At 29.0% G+C, this 18,256-nt stretch overlaps 1 protein-coding gene across 1 annotated transcript; it reads right to left on the bottom strand.

The window, feature by feature from the left end:
- Positions 1-5,200: 5,200 nt before the first annotated feature.
- On the bottom strand, positions 5,201-6,698 carry LOC136085404 (uncharacterized). Its single transcript, XM_065806706.1, has 3 exons — positions 6,414-6,698; positions 5,274-6,316; positions 5,201-5,224 (listed from the first exon to the last, which is right to left on the bottom strand). Exons 1-3 carry the CDS (start codon positions 6,625-6,627, stop codon positions 5,201-5,203), a joined length of 1,281 nt encoding a protein of 426 aa, XP_065662778.1. The 5' UTR covers positions 6,628-6,698.
- Positions 6,699-18,256: the final 11,558 nt, after the last annotated feature.

The following is an 18,256-nucleotide window of genomic DNA, read 5'->3' as shown; positions in this document are numbered from 1 at the left end:
TTAACGCCACCCGTTCAACTGAATTTTTAAAAAGAAAGAATGTAATAATAATTAACAACATTAATGAAACTACGTACTTCGAAGCATAGCCTAAAATTTACATGAAAGTATTATTAATAGGCTTTAAACTTGCACTTCGGAATCTTAGCGTAAAGATAAATAAATAATTTTCTTTACTTTATTTTTGTGTAAACTTCGACATACTTAGACTGTCTTTTAGGTTCTCTGGAGTCCTTAATGCAAGGGCAGAGGGGGGGGGGAATTTTAGTCCAGGTTTAATAAATGGGGGGGGGGGGTTCTATGTCACATAAGTATTTTTTATAAAAGAATTTCAGTTTATAAATCAAAGCTAATATTTTTTACAAAACACGCATAAAACTACTTAAATCTAGCGCGGCTTGCGGTAAAATACGCATTTTCTAACAGATGTTTTATAATAATTTCAATAGGATTTTAGGATTTAATATGTTGATATAAGTTTTTTACTTGAGAAATAAATCAAATCTTGAGAAATAAATCAAAGCTCATCTTCGATATATTAAGATTTACTTGGTCGGTGATTTTTAAAGCCTGTTTACACTGAAAAGTTTTGTTTTTATCAGTGACTGAAATAATTACTAATTTTTAAGGTCGATTTTCAATGTTTTTTTTTTTTTTTGATAACAATTAATAAGTGGATAAGAATATTTTACAAAAATTAATAAACGCTCCCCCACCCCCTTTTTTTATTAGGGATTCGAGAGTACTCAATGTACTTAAGGACGGTTTTTTATTTTTCCTTGCAGGTTTGAACATTTTACTCGCTGTCGCATAAGAGAAAAAAAAAAAAATTTTTCGAGTGATACGGTTTTTATCTTGTACGCATTTTATATCTATTTAAAAACAACAAACACAGGTTTATAATCTCAGTTCCGTTCCGTAAATTATCACTAAATCGTTTAGTAAGATAAATATTTCGAACTTAAATTAGTGATAAATTTTGCTAGGAAAGATATTTAGCGTTAAAAAAATTTTATATCAAAGAAATATCAATATGTCATATTCTGTTTCTCAAATTTTTTTGTCAAATCTTCTCAAATTCTAGAAATGTTTACTTTTCTAAACAACTTTGAGATAATTTGCAGAACGGAACTGAGACTATAAATCCGTGTATTGCCCTAAACGATTTTGATAATAATAAAAAGTTAGCTGTCCGTAACCATAAAACAGTTTAGGTTGTATTTGCTCCACACCTATCATTTTTATATTTATTCTTTATATTGTCACTTTACTTTAATAATTTGTTATAAACAGTAAAAAATAAATGATTTAAAAAATTTGGCGTAACGTTTCTCTCGGTGTTTTTTGAAATTTAAAGATAAGATTAAGATCCCCCCTCCCCACCCGTGAAATCGGCAGAAGGAAAGATTTATTTTAATTAAAAGTAATCAAGATTTAATTTCAAAACTTTTACCAAAATAATAAAATGCAAAACAAAAACATCTTAAAAATATTTCATTCGATTATAAATCTAAAAAATATAATTCAAAAAATCAGTGACCCGAAATACGAGTCATGGTAGGTCTGTTCCAAACCAACCATTAATATACTTGTTATTTTAAGTCTATTTCAATAGGTTTTAGTAAATGGTAAAATAGATTAATACTACAGCTTGGGTATAAACTTAAGTTAAGCCATTAAAACTATTATGCATAAAGTATAGAAATATCAAATAAATGAACAAATTATATATCTTCATAAAATTTTTTTAATAATATAACGTAAAACGCAAAAAATCTTTTCAACAAATTAACAAAAATTTACTAATTAAAAAAATCAAAACAATTGTCAATTTTGTTTTTCTATATTGAATAAATGCGTCATGATAAATCTAAAATAAAAAAGTAATAGATTTATGACATAATATAAAAGAAAAAAACACATCACTTTTAAAAATTGGAATTCAGTTTACCTGCTTATTTATGGTAACCTTTTGTGATATTGGAGTGAGTTCTATTTATTGAAAAGCCAACTATAAAATCTGTGTCAAAGATCAAAAGTATTAACAATACTAAAAATAAAATAAAATTAGGACATAAATTGCATTTATAGCAAAATGTTGCCTTGGCTTTTAGTGAATGATTAAAAGGAGTAAATCTATGTAATAAAAGTACTTATTATTCATTTTTATCAAGAGTCACCAACGGGAAGGTAAGCCAAGCTGTCTATCAACAAAAGTCACAAAAATAAAATCACAGCAATAACACACAAAAATAGGACATATAGCATAAGATATTTATAAGTACACAGCTTGGCTGGCAAGCCTAACAACCATACTCTACAAGGGTACTAAGTTGCACCACTTTGAAAACATGGAAACAATATAGTATAAATATATATACAAGCTATAAACACATATAACCTTATATAATAAATACAATCTTACATAACGCATATAAACATATAACAATTATAAATATATATGATCAACAGAGTTGTCCGTAAGGAGGGGGTATAAAGGGTTTCCCACTCCCCAAAGCTAACTCCCAAAGCTGATATAAATGCATTTGAGTTGCCACATTGGTACATTAGCATACAACACGTATTCGCTATCTACAAACAATCGACTTTCAAATTTAAAAATTTCAAGACTAAAATTAAAGAATATTAGAAAATATTAAAATATTTATGTAATATTTTCCACTTACCATAACTTAAATGTTTATTAATTTTGAAAAACCAACAATTAAATGCTCTTTATGTTCTCTTAAATGAAATAAAAACTGACAGGAGACTGACAACGTTTTAGAACAAAAATTAAATTAGAATCTGATGAAGTTACCTGAATTCGAGCAACAAATACAATCTTTCATTTTAGTGCTATTTCATAACCCAGGTTTGTGATCTAAATTTCTGAGTAACATAGTTACGCAACCAATTTTCAATTTTAAACAATGAGGAGACATACCTGAAGGAGTTAAGCTGTTCAAAATTTGAACAGGAAAGTTATTTCTTTTATTAAGGTCATCAGTCACAACTTGATCAGCTCTTAAATTCGTTTTAACACTTCTTTGTTTATTTCTTGATTAATTGATAATGGAGCCACATTAGTGGGTACTAAAATTAAAACTTAAAAAAACCATGGGGTTTCACAAAATAAATGTTTTTTGAAGTTGTTTTTCAATTTTTTTCCACAAGTAATATCAACTTTGTTTTGGGATTTTCACCAAAAAAATATTTTTTTTGTACTTCAATTTGGTTTTGCTTTTATTTTTAAATACTGTCCATCATTATTATTTGTTATTTTATTTCTAATATTAAATGTTTTTTTTAATTATCCTTTAATAGGGTACACCCATTTGTAACATCAAGTTATTTCTGCATTCTAAACAACTGACAAGCAAATGTTTTTCTTTAAATTTCTAACTAAAATTCAACCAATTTATTTTGGAATAGGTCTTCATTAAATTATTCTTTACTAATTTTCTACTTTTTATTTTCATATGAAGAAAAATTATAGTGAACTGTTTGATGTTAAAAAAATTTTTACAGTTGTTGTCAAATTTTATGCTTATACTTATGCCTAAAATTAGAAAGTCCATTGACTTTGTGAAGCCACAAGTAAATTAGGTCTATTTACTTGTGGCAATTGACTTAATAATATCGTCGGTTGACAAGGAAAACTCATTAAGTACAGTTTTATAGGAAATTGACTTTTATACACTATGATGCCCAAATATTAACAACATATTGCAAGAAAAAGTCACTAAGTGCGTAAATCAATCCGAAATACTAATTATAATTTACGTATTTATAATGCTAAAAAACAATAAACATTCGCACAATAAACCTAAAACAGTATTTTAGGTTTGAATATGTTTATAAAAACTATAACAAAATTAATACTATTTAGTCTAAGTATCTAAGTATCATTAGCTTAGTCTAAATGTTATACTAAGCTAATGCTAAATTATATATATATATATATATATATATATATATATATATATATATATATATATATATATATATATATATATATATATATATATATATATATATATATATATATTAGGGTAGGCCAAAAACAAAAAATTTTGAAAATTTAACATGTTTGCAAAAAAACGTGATCCTTTTCACATATGAATACAAACTATAAAAAAAAATTTAGAAAAAAATATCATTGAGTGCTGCCGAATTTGATTTGATTATTTTCATTTTTAGTCTAAAATATGTCAAAATAAGGATTTTGTAGGAAAGTGAAAAAAGATTAAAATTTTTATATCTATAGGAAATATTTGTTATTTGAGGCTGTTCATTTAATAGGCAACACGTTTTTGAACCTTTTTGGACTTCCCCCATGTATAATTTTGTGTTACTTGTTTATCAACTCCTCCCCCGCCCCCTCTTTTATGCGCAGTACTATTATTGTTAAAAAAGATATATCTCTAAGTAATTTTTTGCTAAAAATTTACTGATTCCGCTATAATAAGAATTGTAACTAAAAGGTTTTTTTCACGTCACATTGTAGCTAACCACCCTTTCCATGTGATATTTGGTGACACTTTCAATACCCCTCCCCCATATGGGGAGGGGTTTACCACAATACAAGTAATAACTGCTTTTATAACCCCTTTTTAAATCATATATTGCCTGGATTACAGAAGAGTTATTTTATTTGGAATTTTTTTGGGGTCTAATTAAAAACAGAAAAGCTAATGAAAAAGTGGTTATTATTTATACTCAGCTAAATCAACGAATAATTGCTTTTTATTAAAATTGCCTACAACTTTTCTGTGATTTTCAACCACGTTAAAAACTTCGTTTCGTACAGCCTCGTCCTAAACATAAGAAATATTATTTATCTATAATTTATTCTAAAAGTAGATTTGTATGATTATTTAGATTTTTATTCATAATTTCTTCTCAACTAATTTTACGGTTTACCTTTGTAAGTATTTGGAGATAATCAGAACACAACTTAATTCCTCTCTCGGCTGCGTCATTAGTCACTTTTAGAGTTTTGATAAACAGCTTCATTTTCAAATAATAGGCATTGTCGTCCCATTCTGAAGAAGGAATTTTAAGCCATTTTCCATCATCTTTTAAATTATGAAAAATCAACCAAGACTTGTTCCCAATATAAGATAAAAATCGGAATTTTTTCTAATCACTGGAAGAGTTGGTTTACCGCAATTGATACCAAGTGGTTTTCCGTATTCTAGCATTTTTTTTGCAATTTTGTCTTTATCATTTAGAGAAAGTTTATTTGAAAATAAACTTAATACAGACACCTGCTCGGTTAGATACCAAGAGTGTCTGCTTAAAACATATTGGGCTTTTTCAGCAGGTACACGGAAGTTTGGTATACCTTTAAGTGCTTCTAGATCATTAAATAATTCTATATCATTAATTGGTGCATCGCAAGCCTTTGACGCTTCTAACCAAGCTTTAATGTAAATGGCTGAGCTAAAAGTCAAAAAGATTTTAAGGTTTTTTAAATCAGATTCGGGTAAATCTTTTTTAAATATTAACATCTTTGGTGCATACAGCAAATGCGCCATCCATCTTGCATGATGGTGAGCACCACATGTTTTCCATTTCTTGGGCTCTTCTCCACCTAATAGAAAAATTGCTAGTTCTACAGCGTCTTTGTAATCGTCTCTTGGGTGATGCTTAGAGTGCAATACTTTCCCTAAGAAATTGCGAGTTTCATTTGCTTTTTGTTTTAAGAATGAATTTTCAAGATCAAGGGATCTATTTGAAAGTTTGAGAGGAATTTTTTTAGAGTGAAGCCATTCTTTTTGAAAATTATTAAACTCTATATTATCATCAGATGATGTCTCTTTTTGAAATAAAGCTTTCCAAAACGACCCTAGGATTAATTCTAAAACATGATGACGACATGCAAGCCAGAGAAGCGTTTTTATAGATTTGCATTCTTCAAGAAGAGTTGCCGCTCCGTTTCTTACTCCAGTATTACAAGCCGTTGTATCGAAAACTTGGGCAACAATATTATCTTTAAGATCCCATTTTTCTAAATCTTCTATGATTCCTTTACATAAAGAATGACCTGTGCCTGACTGAATAGGTTTAATAGATAAAATTTTACCTTCCTCGCAGTTTGGAAAACCACTTACTAAAACAGTTAAATAGTCAAACTTTTTACCAGATATTTGCTTCATAAGTTTCCCATCCCAGTGAAGAGTTAAATAATCTAATCCAACTTTTTTTTTAAATTCTGCCATTATATTTCTTGCCATAATTTGTCTATTTTGCTTACGTGCTCTTCTAATTGTGTTTAGTGAAATATCTACATCATTAGCTTTAACCCCACCTAAAAAATACAGAATATAATTTTTCTTATCAACTAATCACACTAATAAAAAACTCATGAAACTGATTAGTGATTTAAATATCAATCAAAAAGTAACCTAGAACCAGGATTGCTGAAACATTCATCATAAGCTGTGCGTTTGATAGTTTAGATCTATCAGCAGTTGCTGTTATCATTGGATGACAAACAAAGTTTCTTGGCAAAATTAAATTGATATTATCTGATACAACATTTTCCATTACACCTGCAGAAGATTCAAAATTATTTACTTCATAATCATTTTTAGAAGAGCTCTGAGAATCTGAGTACATAGAACCTCTAGACGCAGCAAAAAATGATTCTTCAGTTGAGTCACTATCACTTTTATAAACGCTGAAATCAATTTCTTTATTATTTAATTTTCTTTTCTTTATCGATTCTTAATTTTTCTTTTTCCTCCTTATCTATTTTTCTTTTGACACTCAATTTTAACAAATTATCTTTTCCACCTAGTCCTCCGGTTTTTACTCCACTTTTGAGTGTTGAAAACGAGAGAATATCTTCTTCTGCATTTAAATTTGATCTGGTTTTTTTAACATATTCTTTCCAATTCGGAGAACTAATATCAAAAAAATTATCCATTATTTTTCTAAAGCCTTGAATAAGTAAATCATTTTTTGAAAAACATTTATGTTTAGACTTTGCAAGACTTCTCCATTTATCATGTAACTTAATAATACTTTCAATAATATACTTTTCCTGCTTGCAAGGAATATCAGCTTTATCCCAAAAAACTTTAACGGTTTTCATTGTTAATTTTGCAGCTAATTTTAATTTTGAAATGTTGCTTTTAGTACCTAATTCTTTTGTACATTTAGAAAACACTTGAATCGAATTGTTCATCATTTTTAATTGATACCTTAACAAGCAAAACAGAAGATGAATTTAAGTTCATTTTCAAATTGAAAAATAAAGTTATTTTTGGAAATTTAATTTATAAAAATCTTTAAATAGTATAAACCTAAAAAATCTGTAGACGTCTCTAGTAGTAGGCAGAGAACTGGTATTAATATCTGCCAGCGGATATCCAACCAACCATATTTCATTTGTCGATTTCAATACTTTTGAGTATTTCTTTTTAATTGACTCAGTCAAATTATTTTTTACAGACAAATTCTCTTTTTTTTTTTGTGTATGCGATGCCATGTTAAAATGTTAAAATGAATTAAATTTTATGACTGCTAGAAAAATAATAAAACGTAAAACATCTTCATTTCTTAAAAACGAATGGAAAGATGAATATAATTATAGAATTAATAAATTTAGTTGCTTTCTTAAAAAATATATTAGTGTTATGATACGTGTTTCTTCGTTTTTTTTATTAACCTTGTTTTTTAAATTATCTTTAAACACATCAAAGCTAACTATGTTGTTTGAAAATAACAAGTTTTTTTATTTTAAATCAAAAATCTTTAAGTATCGTAAAATTTCATGGTATTTAATTATATAAAAAAGAATTTTAATTACATTTCTTTTTGTATTAGTTACATTTCTTTTTTGTATTAATTGTATTTGTACATGTATTTGTATTAATTACATTTCTTTTTGTATTACATTTCTTTTTGTATTTTGTACTTTATGATTTAGCGGCTGTTACTTATGCAAAATATTTAGAAAAGAAAGAATAATTCGAATCAAAATACAACAAATTAGTTAAAATAGATAAAACACTGCTGCATGCTGCAGTAGCTTACATGTTGCTTACATTATTTTTAAATAAACAAGAATACGTCGCGTGTATTGTTTGTTTGCATGAAATACAATAGAAATATGCCGTCATTAGTAAATATTATGCCGAACAAATTAAAAAACGGAACAGAAGTAATGGAAGTTTTGTGTTTTGGATTTATTCATATAGCTAAAACTTAAAATGAAATTCGGCAGAACTTAGAGATGAGCTACATAAACACTTTCATAACAAAAAATGATTTTTATAGTAAAAGGAACAATATTTTATGCAGCTACTAGAAAAATTGATACTTTGAAAAATATATGTGGGACTGTGGCCTACCCTAATATATATATATATATATATATATATATATATATATATATATATATATATATATATATATATATATATATATATATATATATATATATATATATATATATATGATTTCTGATGAGTCTTTATTAACAAAACACATTGTTAAATGTAAAAAAAAAATTTTTTAGTGATTTTCTACTAGTTTATATATATATATATATATATATATATATATATATATATATATATATATATATATATATATATATATATATATATATATATATATATCATATATTTGTATATATATATATATATATATATATATATATATATATATATATATATATATATATATATATATATATATATATATATATGTATAAGGTACGTGGACTGAATTTTTTTAAATTAAGCATATACTAGAATGATATCTATCATGAAAAAGCCCTTCAATACAGTATTTTAAAGGTGAAAAAATTATCAAAAACAAACTATTCAAAAAAATGTTATGGCGTTTTTTAGTAGCAAATTTTAGATATATGGATTTATTGAATAAAGTGGTTCCAAAATTATATTTTTTTTCACTGAAATTATTACAACTTATTCAAATCTTATCCAAATGTCGATAACTTGGTATCAAAAGATAGATGTAAGAGATAGATGTATATTAGTCTATAGATTTAAGGGGTGTCTAGAGGGTCAGAAGGGGTACCGGCACACCATCGTAACCTTAAAAAAATACAAGTTTTTCACTTGAAAGAGTGTTTTTCTGATAAATTTGTTATCTTTATACACAAAAAGTTGTTCTAATTTGTTACAATTCCATTTCCAAATATTAGTGGTCTATCTTAGATTAAAGAGTGGATATCTTCGTTACGTTTTAACAACCTTTGTGGTGAAATGTTACACTCATAAATATTTCAATCTTAAAAACACTGAATTATTTTGTGTTTAAAAGTATAAATTATATTTTCTTACTTTACAGCATTTACAAAAGGTGTATAAATTGACATTAGGGGCGGGATGTGTGCCTCCCCCAGTCTTCTGCAGCCTAAGAAAAAATTTTAAAGAGAATTGAAAAAAGTTTTTAAATTTAGTTTATTGAAAAATAGAAATTAGTATACAAGATTATTTTACTACATTAGTTAGGGGAGAGGCGTGTGCCACAACTTTATTAAAAATGAAAGGGGGGCCTTTCATTTTTAATAAAGTTAAATTGAATATTATTAATGTGTGTTCTTGACCGAGAGGTTTATGTTAGGAACATCGACAGCGAAGTCCGAAGTTTGATTCCCGGTAAAGCCATATTGTTCTTTTTTTTTGTTTTAATAACGAATCAAATAAAAATAAACTATACTTAATGCGGGCGTTTTTTCAGGCATCCCTCTTTAGTAAGTTCGTAAAAAACGAGTCTTACGCGAGATCAGTAATATTGAAGACAAAGGCTAAAACCCAGTGCCAAGGGTAGGCTACCCATACCCCTTAATTGGAGGGGGAGGGGGAAGCAGCAAATTTTGTGCTCTTTTACTAATTTAAGGAGCTTTTTAGTTTCGCAGAACCTAGCGGTAAAATTTGGAAGATTTTAAGACCCTAATGACACAATTTTTTGAGAGGGACTCCGACCCATTAGCCACGGTACAGCTAATACCTGTTTTTTGTTGACTCAAAAAATAGGTTGCCTGAAATACGCCTTACTTAGGGCCAGTATATAAAGGGTGGAAAGTGTGCATGGGCACACGTAGGATTTTTGATGTTCCAGATAGGACACTTTCACACCCATGCATGTGTGTGCATAGAGGGAAATTATACCCTCTCTACTCCCTATACCATACATCTTTTTATGTTGGCAAACTAGGATCTTTAGTCAGAATTTAAATTTTCTATTGATTAGCTGGTTAGTTGTAATAAATTAGAAAATCGAAGTACGTACTTTTAAATTGAATCCTCCCTCTTCCCCCCCCCCCCCTATACGCTTTCGTACGTTTTTGAAGACCTCCCCCTCCCTCCTATGAGCGTACGTACTTTATGGACGACCCCTAAATAGATACTGAATGATGTTATGTAATATTTAACATAAATCAACTACTTGTGAAAGTCATTGGCTTAACAAATAAAATGAAAGACTAGTAAATCAATTATAGTTTTAAAAATGTTAATCAAAGTAAAAATTTAAACAATGATTTTGATAATAATTCTACTGCACTTTAAAGGATAACATAATACAAGTGTAGTAAATAGTGTATATAAATAGAAATATTAAAAATTAAATAATCATTCAGAACAAAATCTAAATCATAAATTAACCAGCAGAAGGTTGTGCAGGTCCTGGAGAAGGTTGTGAAACTAAATGTTAAAAAGTTTGCAATTGATAAGAAAGGCATACACATATTAGAAATAATTTTTTTATGCATACATCATGCAAAAACTAGGGTTTGTAATCCCGTGCTATACTTAAAATCCCGGGATTTCGGGATTACGTTTACCTATTCCCGGGATCCCGGGATTTTGAAATACCTGTTTTTGAAAGATTTTAACATATTATTTTAGAAAAATTTTAAGGAAATTAATAAGACATTTAAAGTATGTTTAGAAAAAACTTACAAATTTCAAGGAAGTTCTTTGGTTTGTTAATATTATACATACTTAATTATTAAATTATAAAGACGTTGTTTTTGTAGATATAATATACGTATGCAATTATTTTTGATTATTCTTAAAATACGTTTTAAGGAAGCAGAGCACATCCAAAGTTTCATTCCCCAGACGACTTCTTATTTTTCTTGCAAAAAGTCCGGCCGCAGAAAAAGCACGTTTTGATTCCACACTGGTAGGCTTAATAGTCATGAAAAAATCATACGCTCTTTGCAAAAAATCACCACGTGTTCCTCCATTTTCAAACAACACCATTTCCTTTTGAATTTTCATCGATAACGTCTCACACCGAGTTGGTATGCTGAGCAAATGTGCTTTTTTTATAGCTTTATTAAGTTCGTCTGTGATTCTTTTGCTGTTTTTAAGAGCAAAAGAAATAGATTCAGATGAAGAGTCAGAGGAATCAGAAACAATTTCGAGTAGTGCCTCATTTGAAACAGAAAGTTCAACTTCTGATTCAGACTCATTAGCTGTTAATGATGTAGCTGGATTTGTAGCGTCTAGTCTTTCAAGTAACTCAACTATTAATTTGCAACATTTTATTGAAGTCGGAACTGTTACTAGCTCTATTTCAGATTCGGACTGAATGTTGGTTCTACCATTGTGCAGATACTGAAGGATCCCACTAGCATCGGTACGCCTTTGTTGCATTCGAAGAACGAGAGATGAATGCAACTTTTGACTTAAACGTTGTTAGCATCTTTAAGTTTTTTTAACATAAAAGTTATGGCAACTTCGGCTGTAAACAAATTAGCATCCCGACGGCAAAGGGCCTCAACTGTTGCTTTTATTGGAAGTAGCGCATTAATGATAGCAGATACAGTTTTAAGCTCAATATTAAATAAAGCCAAAGATTCACCTTCCGGTAGACTTATGTCTATTAATGCCTTTTGTATACAATTTTTTAATAAATAGACGCGTTGAAGCATTGACAAAAGACTATTCCATCTTGTCTTGCAGTCTTTAATTAGAGCTATTTGTTTCCCATATTCAGCCGCAACATACTTCTGCAAGATATCGTTTTTTTTTGGTGATCATCTGAACATTACTATTACTTTTCGTACCTTTTTGATCACTGGACCACACTTTACCTCAGTAACATCAAATTCGTTTCCTCGATGCCAATTATGACTAGCATCAAGATCAACCAGTTTATCGTTGTCAGAAAAATCATCATCCTCGCAAGAGTTACTCTCTGAAAAATCGTCTTCTATATCTGATTGTTCGTCTTCGTCGAATTGCTGATCTATTTCTCTTTCTATATTCTGCTTTTGATATAGTACTTCAATAACGGCCAGTTGCACACCATGGGCAAAACATAACTGTTGATTTACAGGTAATATTCTCCCAACTTTTTTCATCACACTTGCTCCGTCAGTCATAATACCAACAATATCTTTTCTCAAATTAAGTTCATGTTGTGCAAGCTTTTGTTCTAATAGCTCAATACACTTATCTACAGACATTGATCCCGTTATACGAATTAAGCCTAAGCTCCAGAACTGACAATTTCGTGCATGTAAATTAATATTCATGTAGCAACGGTTACGCAATGATGTCCATTCATCAAAAGATAAAGAAAATCTTTCTCCTGCACCAAATTCAGGTTTTTTTTTGCTAGCTATTTCAGTAATAAAAAAACTCCTTATTTTTTTGCTGTAATCTACAACCATTTTACGCACAGTGTTGACTGTTGTGGGTAAACTTTTGAATCCTGTAGCTATAAGACCTGCACGTATATCACTAGAACGGCATATCACGTTGAACGAATTCCCATCAATGGCTGTTAATCGTGCAAGTGTAGCAGGAAGTGATTTTTCTTCTCGCTCCAATATCGGAAAATAATTAGTTAACGTTTTTTTTTTTATTGGTGGTTCATCTCGTGTGTTTACTGAAATAGTAGTTAGTGTGAGGTTAATTTTATGGATGGAAAGAAAGTATGGAGACCTTTCGTTGAACCACCTCAAATTTTTAAAACTTTTTGCAGTCAGTAGACTTATACGTTGCTGTTTGCCCTTTTTGTTCTCTTAAAAAATGTTTCCAAACAGCAGAATTACTTTTTTTTTCATATTCCATGTACAAAGCCATTAAACTTTTAGAAAATTTACTGTTCAAAAAACCAGCAATTTTAATTTTTATTAAAACTTGTACTTTAAAATAGTCACAAACAGATAACGTCTATTCGAGATAAAAATTGTCAGAAACTTGAATAAATGCGACTAAGCACCAAAAATATTTAAGAATGTAATTGCAATCCAATTTCAATTGTTATAACAACTTTAATCCAATTATTCAAAAGCATAACTGCAAGAATTTCGAAATTGTTAAATTCGAATTTTAATGCGATCGAACGAAAAAAATAATTTAATTTAAAAATTTTCAACTGAAAATGATTTCATTTAAAATCCCGGGATTAAATGCTTAATCCCGGGATTTCGGGATTGTTAAAAACCGGGAATCCCGGGATTTCGGGATCCCGGGATCCCGGTATTCCCAACCCTAGCAAAAACAGATTCGAAAATAATAGTTTTTAAACTTACCAATTGTAGCAGGTGAAGATGTAACTCAAGGTTAACTAAATTGTAATAAAAAATAAATTTGCAATTGTCGAGAAATGCATACATATTAAAAAGTAAAAACTGTTAAACTTACTAACCGTAGCAGATGAAGATGTAGCTAAAGTTAAAAATTTGTAATAAAAAATAAAAGTTGCAAGTGATGACTTTGAAATTGATGAATGAAAGTGATGACTTAAATCAAATCTATTTACAGATTTAAAATTACTAGTCTTTTAAATTACTAACCATAGCAACTGATGAAAGGAGTGAAGATTAGACATAATATAAATTTAAAAAAAACAGACATACTTATAGTTGTAATTCTATAATCATTACTAAAAGTTACCCTTATACAAATTTACTATTGGTAGGCTATGTAGATTGGACTAAAGATAACAAAAAAATTGTAAAACTACACAAAACACTATGCAGTTGTCAGTTCTGTGTAAGATGCAACATTTTTATTAACAAAATAAAAATAAGCAATGAAAATATAACAGTAAAAATGTGAAGAAAATATATTTATAAACAACCTAACATTAGGAATGTATATACTTTAGTTTAGCATGCTTGTATTATGATTTAAACAATAATCCACAGTTGAAGAAGTATAGAATCGAAGATGATAATAATAATATCTTTTATTATATTTCAAAAGCGCTAACAAATTTTTTGTTAGGAATAAACCAATGAAGTATCTGATTTGTATACTTATTTATATGTGGTGTGTTAATAAAATTTTCAACTGGTACGATCAGTTAACAATCCATTCAAAAGCAAGAGTTTTAATCTGAAACATTAATCTTTTTTTATGCTACATGTAAAAAAGGTTAAGGTTTTACATTAATCAGTATTTTAATTGAGATTTTATTAATATTATTAAGAAAAAAAAAATGTATTAAACTTACTATTTGTGAGAAAGTTTAAAAACTTTTTTCAATTTTATTCATTATAATTTAAATCTAATAATAAAAATCAAAATAATACAATTTTGGGGGTGTCCATTAATTACGTCAACAAAATATAAAGATTATTTATCTCCTCCCTTTTCATCACTCGCAAGTTATTTTCCTCAATATCTTGCACGATTCATAACTTAAATTAAAAAATCTCATTTATGTGATAATTAAATTTTGTAAAAATGCCATAAAAAATGATATTTTGAGCAATTTAAAACAAATTAAAAAAAAAATAGGTTGTGAAAGACGCTGATAGTTTTGTTAGTCAAATGAAAATTTAACAGAAAAAGAATATTGAACTGAAATAAATGTCAAATGCAGGCTTTTATGAATTCATCCAATCAAGATATTAACAAAATTCAGTCTTCCTCGCCGTTATCAAATCAAGATCTAAACAAAACTAAGGTTTTCCAAATTTCATCTGATATAGACAAAGCACTTGTTGAGGATTTTTTTGTAAGTGATAAAGAAAATAACTTTCAATCAACAAATCCCAAAGAAGAAGAAAAAAAAGATATTCCAAACACAAATTTTGAGCTAAAGGATCCTTGTACATAGCCACAAGTAACTGATCAAGTGAGGTGCTTTTTAATTGAAAATGGGCTTGAGCAGGAACCCAGAGAAACCTTTCCATCAACATCTTTTTCTGATACAAAAATAAACCACTTTTTGTACCACTTTGAACATTTTAGTTCATAGTGGTACAAAAAGATGCTTGCCAATGGCAAACTGGTGAAAAGACAATGGTTGCTATGCAGCAATTTAAAACATTCTGTATGTACATAAAATTGTATGTACATAAAATTTGTATGTACATAAAATTTAATGTATGTACATAAAATTTAAAAAATTCTGTATATACATAAAAAATGGTTGCTATATAGCAATTTAAAAACATTCTGTTTTTGTTGAATACTTTTTTCCTCACCAAAAGCTACTAAGTTGTCTGATATTGCTAAAGGATTTAGTGACTGGAAAAAGCTTAATCTTGAAATTCCTTAACATGATAATAGTCCTGAGCATAGAAAATGCTACGCAATTGGGAAGGAATTGGAAAAAAATTTAAAAAAAGGCCAAACTTTAGACAATGATCTTCAGAGAACAACTGAGAAGCAAACAAATGGAGAGACATTTTAAAAATTATTGTTGATGCCATATTATTTTGTGCAAATAATAATTTAGCTCTAAGAAGCAGTAATGATGCAATAGGGGAACAAAAAAGTGGAATCTTTTTAAGTGCCCTCAAATTCAAAATGAAATAATTACACTTGTGGGAAAAAAATTTAAAGGAGAAATCCTCTCATAAATTATAAATGCATAATATTATTCCTTGCTTTTTGACTGTACACCTGATGTTTCTCATAAAGAACAATTGAGTGAAGAGATAAGATATGTTCTTATAAAAAATGGAATATGCTCAATAGAAGAAATTTTCGTGGATTTTACAGAGAGCCATAGAAAGACTGGAAATGGCATTGCAGAAGAAATCCTTGGAAAACTGAAAATTGATGGATTAAATATTGCAGATTGCAGAGGCAAGGGCTATGACAATGGAGCAAATATGACTGAAAAATACAAAGGAGTTCAAGCACAAATCATTTATATCAATGGACTAGCATTATTTTTGCCATGTGCAGTCCATACTCTTAATTTGGTTGGCGTTCATGCTGCTGAAGTCTCACCTCTTAGGGTTACATTCTTTGGATCTATTTTAAAAATATTCACATTTTTCTCCAATTTTATATCAAGATGGGAAAACCTGATAAACGAACTCCCAATTTCATTAATGGGTCACTGTGAAACAAGGTGGTCGTTAAAAAAAGAAACAGTTGCTTTCCTAACAACCAATTTGTGGAAGTTTATAGTGTTTTACAAAACATGAGTACAAAAACAACTTTAAACCATGAAACTGTTGCTAGTGCAAAAGACCTATTCAAAATTCTAACATTAATTGACTAAAATTCTTACATTGATTGACAGAAAAAATCATGCAATGCAAGCAAAAAAAAATTTCAATTAACATCTCAATTGCCTCAAAAAAAAAAAAGGCTTGTCTCGGCCATCCAGTATCTCAGAGGAAGAGGAGTGAAAGACATCATAGAATCTGCCAAACAAACAGAAAAAACAATTGACATTGACACAGACTTCCCAATAAAACGAAAGAGAAAAGTCAAGCGTATGATGTTTGATGAAGCTAATTATGATGGCATTTTAATCAAACCAGAACAAGACTTTGTCATGCAATGCAACTGTGTGTTTGACAGCATTATCACACAAATCCAATGGCAATTTGAGGCAATATCCAAAAAATCATCTGACCTTCTATTTCTCGCTGAAAAGTAAATCTCCCTTAACTCTGTTGAAGAACTTAAGCAAAAAGCATTTAGCCTAGCCCAGAAGTACAAAAATGATTTGGATTATTTAGAACTGCAAGCTGAGATTTAGAGTTTCAAGTTTCAGACAAAAGCTATAATGGAAAATTTGGAATGTGCTAATCCAATTGAAATGATGCAATTCATACATTCGTACTCTTTAACAGATGCATATCCGAAGTTTCACTCAGGATTTTTTTTACTCTTCCAGTGACAGTTTCAACATGTGAAAAGAAGTTTTAGTAAACTTAAATTAATCAAAAGTTACTTGCGATCAACCATGGGACAAAAACGCTTATCCAGTTTGGCTATTATTTCAATTGAGAATGAAATAGCAAAGAAAGTAAACTATGACCAAATTATAGATAATTTTGCATGCATAAAAGCACGAAAAGTTAATTTCACTTGATGTATATTAAACTTATTTGTTATTGTTAATAAATTTTTAAGTGCTAAAGAATTTTTTTATTGGGGCCATTTTAAATTTTTTTGTTAATATCTCTCAAAGGTTCAAACCACAGCCTGTAAACGTAATTAGAAGTTACTAAATGGCAGAGCCATTTCTAGTGGGTAGGCGCTAAATGTTCTCAGACCCCTGGCGCTATTTTAGCTTGCTACGGCACCGCTTAGTTGCCCAATATTTTTAGCAACATCTTGTACTGAGTCGATATCATTTTTCGGAATTTTCCAACGAACATATACACTGTTTTCAGCTTCAGTATCTAGATGAAACATACTGAAAGGTCACGTATTCAGTTTTACAGTTAAACCTCTTTGTGAAACTTGATGGGAAAGTCAAATTGAATGTTTAAAACCAATACGGTACCAAATAGTGGAAATTTACGCTGCTTTAGTAACTTTGAGTGAAACAGACTCTTTTGATATTTCCATTAAACATGAAGATTATACATTATCTGAACAGATAAGCACTTTTTCTTTTTTGACAAATCTATGCTATCTGCAGCCATGGATATAACCTCAGTAGTTTCACTTATGAAATCATGTACAGAATTTGTGACAGAATATAGGGTAACTGGTTTTGAAAATTCTTTCGTGGATAAAAAAGAGTTGGCTGAATCTTTGAAAGTTGAACCAATTTTTATTGAAAAAAGATTACGCCGTAAAAACAAATGTTTGCTAATGAGAGTAGAGATGAGATTGCATTAACTCCAAAGAACAATTTTAAAAACAACGTCTTTAATTTAATTTTAGATTATGCCATAGCATCTCTTCAAGAAAAATTTCAACAACTGAATGAATTTCATAAAACGTGGGGAATTTTATATAACCTGAAGAAATTACTTGCGGACATTGACTTACTTAAGTTTTTCAAAGTTCTGCATTTGAAATTAAAAATGGGAAATAAC

Source organism: Hydra vulgaris, chromosome 09 (genome assembly GCF_038396675.1).
Source record: "Hydra vulgaris chromosome 09, alternate assembly HydraT2T_AEP".
In the NCBI taxonomy this organism is placed as follows: domain Eukaryota; kingdom Metazoa; phylum Cnidaria; class Hydrozoa; order Anthoathecata; family Hydridae; genus Hydra; species Hydra vulgaris.
The sequence above is the reverse complement of the archived record's forward strand: the minus strand, read 5'-3'. Positions and strand labels throughout refer to the sequence as shown.